This window comes from Gavialis gangeticus, unplaced genomic scaffold (genome assembly GCF_001723915.1).
Source record: "Gavialis gangeticus isolate Ggan-Ray unplaced genomic scaffold, GavGan_comp1, whole genome shotgun sequence".
Lineage (NCBI taxonomy): Eukaryota > Metazoa > Chordata > Crocodylia > Gavialidae > Gavialis > Gavialis gangeticus.
The window spans coordinates 98412311-98422625 of NW_017729024.1; the positions used below are offsets into that span (position 1 = coordinate 98412311).

A 10315-nucleotide genomic window follows, 5' to 3' on the forward strand; every position below is an offset into this window, starting at 1 on the left:
CTTCACCGTTAGGGCGGCTAGGAGCTGGAACCAACTTCCAAGGGAAGTGGTGCTGGCCCCTACCCTGGGGGTCTTTAAGAAGAGGCTGGATGCCCACCTAGCTGGACTCGTTTGAGTCCCATTTCTCTTTTTGGGGTTTTTGTTGTTCTCCCGCCCTGGCGGGGGGTCGGGCTAGAAGATCTACTAGGTCCCTTCCGACCCTTAATCTATGAATCTATGAATCTATGAAAAACCTTATTCTAACTTCAAAGAAGAAACTTTATTGGATAAAATAAGGAAAATGGTTCTACCTTTAAAGGTTTCCATGATCTCTTGCTAATCCATGGGAGAGCTTTGTCAAAGAGCACTTTTTAATCTTATCTTAACTTGCCTCCTTCTACAGTTCAAACAGACAATACTTATATTTTCAGATCAACTTTTAATGAAACATATCTATTAGTCTTATTGAGACATAACTTCTAACTTTAGGAACAAAATGAGCCATTTATTACTTCAAATCAAGAAGGCAATGGGTGACTTAACTGTATTCTGCTCCTCTGTTTGCCAAATTAAAAAGTTATGCTTCTATAATTGACGGGATGCAGGTGACTTACAGCATTACTGAAAACAATGGATTTTTACTGGTGCCAGTGGCCATATCCCCACATGCATTAATGCACCATAGTTATGGTGCATTAAGTTTAGTAGCTGTAATAACAGCTACAACCTCAATGGATAGTAACCAGCACTACTGCGCAGTCGTGCCAGTGCATGCCTTTTTAGTGATGCCAATGCTCAGTAGACTAATTCTACTAAGCATTAGCACACGAGCTTGTGTAGACGCACCCAGTGAGGACCTTCTTTGATCTGTATGACCTTTACTACTAGTAATAATGTGGAAGATAGGAAAAGCACCATTTTATTTTTTGAAGGCAGGCTGTAAATTAGAAGCAGTATATTTTAGCTGTAAATTAAGCCTATTTGGTACAAAAGACACCTGAGCAAAACCCTATAATATCACTGTTTAGAACCAATTTTCAGAGTAGAATTTCCATTTACCATTTTTTTTCTTTCCCAGTACAGTGGTCTGGTGTTCAGATACTTTAAAAATATTTCAAATTTTATTGATTAATTCCTGAGTAAAAAAAAAAAATACGTTAGCAGAAATGTTAGTGTGTAACTTACATTTTTTTTTCACTAATGTAGAAGACTGATGTGAGTAATTTACACTGATGTGAGTAACTTACACAGGCATTTGGAATAGACAGATGATCAAGCCTCCTGAAATAGCTGCCTGCAGCCTGTGCTATTACTGTGCCTCTCCACTAAGGGGTGAAGCACTGGTAGTAGCCTGTTTGCACTGAGCAAATGCTGCCCCAAAAAACTATGGGCATGCCACCCATATGCTGGCTTAACTTACTCTAGCGTATAGTTTCACCTGACATTTCAAAAGATAACTCTGTCTCGGAGTAGAGTGTAGGGCTGTACATATTGCACCCATTCCGCATTGACTGAACTAAATAAGAGCTTCGTTTTCTGAATCTGAACCAAAATTTTGATGCATTTAACCATTTAATTAAATGGTTAAATGCTCCCTTTATTCCCCTCATGAATAAGTATTCTGTGCTGATCTTATCTTTTTCAGTCATGTAGCTAGTCAACTTTTTTACTAGAAAGCATCTCATAGCATTCAAAATAGCACTTAGATCTTCAGAAACAAAATTTTAAAATGGTTTCCATTTAACTCCATGTAGTGGGAAGTGATTTAAGTATGGGAAGACCAGGAATTACTTAATCTATTTAAGAGACAGGAGGGGAAGCACCTGACATCAAAAGATTTTTTTAAAAACTGGACTGATTTGCCTAGTAATAGAGGGAAAGGTAGTTAGTCAAATTAGTCAGAAGTTAGTAGAAGTCAGGTAGGAGGCAAGTTACAAATTAACTTATTCACAGAGGCATAAACCTTCATATCTAGCCTACTTCATCAGACACTATGAATGGAGTGGAAATAGGCTGTAGCCTACACAAGCTCATCCCTCTCAGAACAAGGTCACCTATAAGGTGTTATCCTTCCTGCCTTTTGCCTGCTAATATGTGACTGAAAAAGTTGGAAAGATCTTAAAAGTTATTTTCATGCAGCAGTTTTTAGAATTTTTTGTACTGTGCTTTCTGTACAAAATAAGCAACTGAAATAGTATAGATTAGAACAGAAGTGAATAATTATATGGTAAAGAGGGTATGTGTTTTCTGAAGACAGATATAATTTTTCTAAATGAATGTGGATATAGCCTTTTCATGCTCCTTCACCATTAAATAGGTCAAGCTTAAATTTAGAAATTAAACAATTCAAAACAAGAGCGAGAAAAAAGGAAAAACAAAGACTTTTGCTTATTATTTCATAGCAGTTTGGATGTGATGACTTGGTCCTATCCTTCAGAGTACAATTCCTTAGTTTTAGTGTTTAGTAGTAGATGACATCATTATCTCAAGGCAAAGTTTTAAAGGACACTGAGGATGATGTATTCCAAATGACAATGCAGAAAGTTTGCTTATTTAGATAGGATGTAATATGCACTAGCTATAAAAATTATTTTTCCTCTTACAGTAATGAGTGTCTTTTTGTTAATAATGTTTTTTAAGAACTTCAGTTTTCTTTGTCTCTTGCCTTTGCATACATATAGAACAGATCCGTGACATATGTTTTTATGTAAACATACCGCTCTGATGCCATTCTCGAAGGCCTGACGTGCTAAAGAAGCAGGTCCATCCACTGTCTTGCCATCATCATCTGGACCCCAGCTGGCACTGTAGATGTGGATATATTGTGGATTAAGGCTAAGAGACTTTGCTTCTACCATGTCTGTAACATCACCATCCAGCATCCGTACCCCTTCAAAACAAGAAAGGCAAAGAATGAGACTACTTATACAAAGTTTGTTTTCAAGGAAACAATGTTATGTAGGAGGTCAGTTAATATAATCATTATGGTCTCTCATCTTTAAAATCTATGCATTAAGGATAGTATTTTTTCTAAAATGGAAAAAAAATACCTTTGCAACCAAAATACAGAGAATTACAGAGGAGATGCAGAGAGCTATGTGTTTTAAGACTGTAGCCTACAAGTTTCTCTCTTTCTGAATGGATCTTGAAGGTACCACCCCTGCCCTGGCTCTCTTTGTAGACTGTACTGCTTTTGTTCCTTTTCATCATGGCATTTAGATTGTGTGTTCTGTAAATATCTGTGTTCACATTCCTTTACCCAATACACAATTTTTCAACTTCAAAGAGAGATGTTCATGGTAGGGAAATTTAAATAAAAATCAACCTTACTATATTTAAATTTATCATTTAAAAATAATGATTAAGTTTTTCTTTCCTTCTCTGTGAAACTCCCAGCATTTAATTTGAGATATCAATTTAATAACTTTGTTGACAGAAAGAAACAAAGGACCTATATATCAACAGATAAAAACAGGATTATGACTTAATTTAGGTTTGTGCAAAAGAGAAGCCACTGAGAAAGTTATTGCGTACATACAAATCATTCTAAGCACTAGTTAAAAGGATTATATATACAGAGCAGACAGAAGTTACAGAAGATGCTATGTTTTGAAAAGTCTTCATCTGACCCCTTATGCAATAAGGGTCCTGATTTTCACCGAATCAGCCATTTTTGAAGCAGTCTGCAGCTGTGCACTTACATTTGGTCATGGCTATAAACTGCTTTCTTTGGCCAGATGAAATGAAAACTATCACTTCTGTCTGTGCCTGTAGCTACTGGCAAAATAACCATCTGCATAACCATCACTCTGCCCCAGTTTACCAAAATGTGAACATCCTTCTTCATTAAAGAAGAATTCTTAAATTTCAATTCTGAAACACATTTCTTGTGTGCAGAACTCACATGCACGTCATTTGGGCAGCAAACAATGGTATTTAACTAGCTAATGTGCCAGTACTGGCAAAAAAAATACAGAGGTGGCATTGTGTTTTTTTAGGATCAGGTTAACAAGAAAGCATAAAGGCTATAAACTTAGAACATCTTGGAATTTAAATATGTACATACATATCTTCAGGTCCATCACAATATTTCAGTCTAATTTAATTCTGAATTTGATGCCTTCTAAAAACTTCTCACACATTTATAAATGGCAGCAATAAATAGAGGACCTCCCTACAGCCTATGTGGGATTTGATCATAGGGATTTTATATTGTAAAGGGCAATTAGCATGTAATTGTGTGAACTGGTATATGATGATGCTAACTTCTACAATTAACAAATCCAGAGTCTTTCTCCTTTAAAAGGACCATTGGTATTTATAAGCCCAATTTGCATATTTTAATTATAAAAACATTTAGCTTTGCTCATGAGTTTAGACTGAATTAACTTGAGTGTTTACCAAGGCCTTAACTTCCAATTAACACAAGGTGTATGGATTGGTAGGCTGATAGAGGGCCTATTTTTCTCATTCTAATTGACCTGAAACTGAGAAGTGATCATATTAATAAGTTCACATAAAAACTGCTCATGTTCTGTGAGATAATAAACTTGTCCAAACAGTGATCTCACTATGAACTTTACTTTATTAAAAAGGCCATTAAAGCAACTTTGGGAATCTCAGGTTTTATTTTTCAACCTCAGCATAATCTTGGAAAGTTAATGAGGAGTGACAGTTATGTTCTCATTTCTTCAAGCATATACATATATATGGTATTTGACATGCTAATGTGCCAGTTCTGGCAAAAAGAATACAGAAGAGGCACTGTGTTTTTTAGGATCAGGGTAGTAAGAAAGAATAAAGGCTATAAACTTGGAACATCTTGGATCAATGGATATTTGACTCCATATTAAGACAACAAAGGGTGTATTTAAATGAAGCAAGATTAAAAAAACATGGAAAGAAAGGTTCCATTTGTGTTTCAAGAACTGTATGATATTCTTTAAAGATTTAACATTTACTATAGTCAATAGTAATTCCAGGTTCTGTCCCTGGCATCTGAAATAATCTATACCAGAGTTTACATTAACAACTGGTACAATGGTAAAATCCAAAGCAACCGAGCTAAGACTATGAAATATGTGCTGTTCTGCCAACAATTGGTTAATGTACTTCAGCCAGGTACAAGACATTACACTTCTACTGGTACAAGTGATCAGAAACTGGTCTATACTTCTAACAGAACAGAAGTTTAGTGCACATCCACTGATTTAAAAATGCTGGAACCTGGTCTAAGATTTGCACCCCACCCCAACAAAAAGGGCAAATGTGTGTTCTCTTTGCTATTGAACTGAACACCACCACTTACAGAAGACTGCATACCTTTGATTCTGCCTTGGATTTTTTGAATGTCTGTACCTAGCCTTCAAGTGTACCTTTGATCAGTAGATACTGCATTGGCTATTTCAAATAACCTCTGATTTCTTTTTTTTTTTTTTAATTGCAATAGTTGTTAATTTTGCTTTGCCACAGAATATACAAACTGCTTTTGGCAAGCGGTGATAGCACAATAATGACTATCCAGAAGGCAATTAGCAGGCTTGGTTCCCAGACTATCCTACCTAAAATTTCAGAACTCTTTAAACTTTTCCAAATATTTGCAATAACGTAGGTGGAGTTATAATTAACATGAACTTCTAACAAATCACAATAAGGCATGCAGAAACTAAGTGAAAATTTTTCCTTTCAAATGTTTGTTTTTAATCAGTCTCTTTCTCAAGCATAAAGAAACAGCTGAAAAAAATCCTTGTCAGTTAAAGACAATCTACAGCTGTTCTGCCATAATTCAGTGTAACTGTTTTCCCATCAGGACTCAAGCTCAGCCAAGTAACTAGGCACCCAAATCCCCACAGATGCTCTGCAACTTCCACATTAAGGCTGAAACAATAACAAGCTACCCATCCTGTCCTATGAAAAGTCTAACAAATCCGAAGCCCTGTAGGTGGTAATTGCTATGTATAAGTGCTGTAAAGAGACACACTGGCAAATATTCAAATAATCAAACTCCCTTTGTTTGGCAGACTATAACTGAGATCTGAAAGAACTGGCTAGGGGAAGCACAGTATGAATTTAAAAAAAAATGTATCTCACAACCAGCAAAAAACCCCGAAACAAACAAACCCCTTCCCCTCTAAGATCCAGATTAATACTGCTCCACACCATCAGATTTACTCTTGTTTTACTCTGTTGTGAGAGAAGATTTGGATTTTCTATAAAATTGTTCCATGATCTGTTTTATGGCCATTGCTTCTGATATAGGTGAAAATGAGACAGAGAGGACAAAGCATTTAGAAAAAGAGTGAGCATTACTGGTGGAAAGTCATTAAGATGATATCCATCACAAAAATCATTAATCATGTTTGTTCTGCTTCTAACATTTGATGAAATATTGATGGAAAGGATTGTCTTCCTATTCTCTTTATCTTTTCACTAACCCTTCATGGACTGAGAGATGAAGTAGCCCAGATTTTGGCTGAAGTGAAAGAAGTATGAGTCTCTGTAAAGAGGGAACTTCAGTGGAAACAAGTACACGCTTTTTGAGGAGGTTATACTACTCTACTTTATCTCTACGCAGGCTCTTTAAACCATATTATACTGGGTATTAGCCGCTTCACTTCAACATGGTTTAAAATTTATGGTTTATCTAGTCCATGGAGAGGAAACGGTACCCTTTTCAAACAGCTTTTAAGAAAAATATTCCTGATAGTAGCGCCATTCCTGCTAGCATTCCCGTAGTACCCCACTGCCATTTTTTAAACATGTGGGTAAAAATCTTCATTTAAGTCAGTGGAGTTGCTTGACCAGAGCTGTTTACTTTGGTGCAATAACTTTCTGCAGTTCCATCTCTTGTACCCCCTCCCCACATCTTTTCATGCACATGTACTCATCCACTGTTTCATGCTTCCACTTTCCCAGATGGCTTCTCTGTTACTGGGAATCACTAGTTCTCTCACTCTGTTCTCTGTTACTAGGAATCAGTAGTTCATGAGCCTGAATTACAGGGTTTCCCAGTTTTAAACTCCCTTCCCCTGCCTCTCCTCTCTTCTTGCTCTGACAGTCCCTTTATGATGGGGAGGGGTAGGGTTGGGGGGTACTCCAGCAGCCTCCTTGGAGGTGTGTAGTAGTGCCCCCCACCTGCTGGCTTTGGCCAAATCAGGCAGACACAGAGTCCCCCCACACTGAACAGCACAAGTCTGTTCAGTTGGAACACACTCTAACTTATAGCACTTTAAGTAAGGTGTGGTAGAACACTTTCTGCCAGGGGCTTTTTGAACATCTGTACTTAGCCTTAATCTATAATAATAATAAGAATAACAGTAGTCTCGTGTAACCACTAATATCAGCATCATCTATGCCCATCTCTTCCTACTTTCCCTTAAGAAAGCCTCCATCACTCTCACAGACCTTTACTGCTACTTACAGTAAATCCTGCAAGTCCTCGGTGCACATCACTGTCACCTTTCCCCTCAACTTTTCTATTTTTCAAACAAAACTGAGAATCTCAGTTAAATTCTACACTGTATCACTCTGGCTAGAAAATCCACAATCCTCTCTATGAGGCAGTAAGAGTTCCAGGACCTTCTTTCTAATCCTGATCAGCAAGGCTCTGAGAGAGAACAATATTCTGGTGCACACCTCCATCACAATGGGATATAATCTGAGTACAGTCGAGACACCATATTTTAGCCTATCCAAAGATAGCTGGGCAGACAAACTCTTTTCTTTGTAAAGTGGCCTGGGAATCTGGCTAGATACATACTTGCCTTCCCCACCAAACCCACAGGGAACTTTATGCGTGTGTCTGCCATTGAGAATGCAGGGGTGGATGTTTTGGGGTCATAAGTACTCTAGCAAAATTGTTTTCATCCTTACTTTTAAAATCTTAAAAAAAAATCTATACTAGTAACATGATGATAATTTCTGAAATGAAGAGTGCCTTTGAAATATAAATAAAAGAATGCTGGACCTTTGTGACAAACAAACAAAAAAGATCATAGATTCCTTTCCAGATCTCCTGAGAGTTGAAAATCATTTCTTTTGTAGACACATTTGTGAATTTTTCACTGTTGGTGATATGGTACTCCAAACGGACAAAAATAAGTTTTATACACTAGCCACAAAGATTCCGTAAGAGAAGATTTAAAAATGCTGGGCTCCTACACAAGTATGCAGAGCCTGATCCAACGTGCTGGCAATTCACATGGTGGAGCACAGAAGTTGGAACATGGAAACTGACGTGCTAGAGCTCCAATGTGCTGAAGCACAGAAATTGGCATGCTCTGGCAGCCTTCCGCATCACTGTGCATCTGAGACATTGCAGAGAAGATCCCTAAACTCCTCCAGCAAACTGACCACTATCCCATGCTCCTTATCCTTGTGGGCACCAATGACATGGCTTGGAGCACTCCCAGCCAGGTCATGAGGCGCTACAGGGATTTGTGAGTGGGGCTAAAGGGTCTCGGGGCACAGGTGGTGTTTTCTTCGATCCTCCCAGTATTCTCAGCCATACTGGCTGACCTCCTCCACCGGGCTTTAAACTAAGCCCACCGGGGGATGGGGGACTACTGCCACTGCTGGCCCTCTGAGCAACCCTTGCAAAGCTAGCAGGCCAGGCACTTAAGGGAGCCCACCCATGCCCCAGCCCTGGAACAACCGGTAGGCGAGGCAAGGGCCCCCAAGCGGACACTTGCCGGCATGTACACAAATGCCAGGAGCTTGGGGAATAAGCAGGAGGAACTTGTCCTCCTGCTTAGTGCAAAAAATTACGATGTCATAGTAACGACCTGGTGGGACCCCATCCATGACTGGACTATGGGTATAAATGGCTATACCCTTTACAGGACAGATTGGGTAGACAAAAGGGGCAGGGGCATAGCTCTCTATGTCAAGGAGAGCTATGCGTCCCTGCAAGCCGGCATTGGCAACCAGGGTGGATGGCTGGAGACCCTCTGGGGTAAAATCCATGGGGAACACGGCACAGGGGACACAATGGTGGGAGTCTACTTCAGATCTCCCACCCAAAGTCAAGAGCTTGACCAGGAGGTCGGCAGGGAATTGGCTGGGGCCACATGCTCCAGGTCCATAGTTGTCATAGGAGACTTCAACTACCCAAACATCTTGTGGGAAGAGTGCTCAGCTAAATCCAAACAGTTGCAAAGCTTCCTCTCCTGCATGGATGACCTCTATGTGACACAAGATGTCTATGGGCCAATGAGAGGTAAAGTGCTGCTTGACCTGGTACTGGCAACCAGGAATGACCTAATCAGCAACCTAATGATCGAAGGGAAGCTGGGTGACAGCAACCATGAGCTGATCACCTTCACCATCTGCTGTAAAGCTGGCAAGTCAGTCAGGAATACAGAAGTCCTTGACTTCAGGAAAGCTGACTTTGACAAGCTCAGGAGGCTTGTCGGTGAGGCCCTAAGGGACCACAACCCCAAGGGGAGAGGAGCTCAGGAAGAGTGGTTGCTCCTTAAGGGAGTGATCCTCGATGCACAAGCTAATGCTATTCCATCTCGGAGGAAAGGGAGCAAAAGGGCACAGCAGCCCCCTTGGCTCTCCAGGAGATTAGCCGACCTTCTGCAGCTAAAACAAAAGGCCTACAAAGGATGGAGGACAAGATCCACCTCCAAGGAGGAATACTCCGCACTGGTCTGGTCCTGCAGGGAGTGAACCAGGAAAGCCAAGGCAGCGATGGAACTCCAACTAGTGTCGAGCATCAAGGACAATAAAAAGTCCTTTTTTAGACATGTGGGGAGCCGGAGGATAAGCAAGGGCAACACTGGACCCCTGCTAAACCAGATGGGACAATGACAACTGAAGCCCAGGAAAAAGCCAACCTATTAAATGGGTACTTTGCGTCGGTCTTTCATCAGTCCCAAGGGACACTGCTGCCCACTACGGGACAGCAGGGCCTGGGTGAAGGAGATTCCATGCCCTGCATCAGTGCTGACCTCATGAAGGAAAACCTTGAGAGGCTGGACTCCTTCAAGTCAGCCAGCCCTGACAATCTACACCCCAGGGTACTCACGGAGCTGACTAGCATCATAGCTCAGCCCCAGGCACGAATCTTCAAGAACTCCTGGCGCTCTGGTGAAGTACCTGAAGACTGGAAGGCCAATGTGGTGCCTATCTTCAAGAAAGGGAAGAAAGTGGATCTGGCAAACTACAGGCCCATCAGCCTGACCGCCATCACGGGGAAGGTCTTAGAAAAGATTATTAAAGAGGCCATTCTCAACAGACTGGCTGATGGCAATGTCCTGAGAGATAGTCAGCATGGGTTTATTGTGGGTAGGTCTTGCTTGACCAATCTTATTTCCTTTTACAATCAGGTGAC

The 10315-nt window shown here is 40.3% G+C and overlaps 1 protein-coding gene across 2 annotated transcripts in view; it reads right to left on the minus strand.

Moving 5' to 3' along the window:
• PCSK5 (proprotein convertase subtilisin/kexin type 5) overlaps positions 1-10315 on the minus strand; it is a 461635-nt gene that overhangs the window by 280298 nt on the left and 171022 nt on the right. For both annotated transcript variants that reach the window (XM_019517436.1, XM_019517437.1), the window contains exon 7: positions 2697-2869. In XM_019517436.1, coding sequence (XP_019372981.1) covers positions 2697-2869 — 173 coding nt within the window. The remainder of the gene's footprint in view (positions 1-2696; positions 2870-10315) is intronic.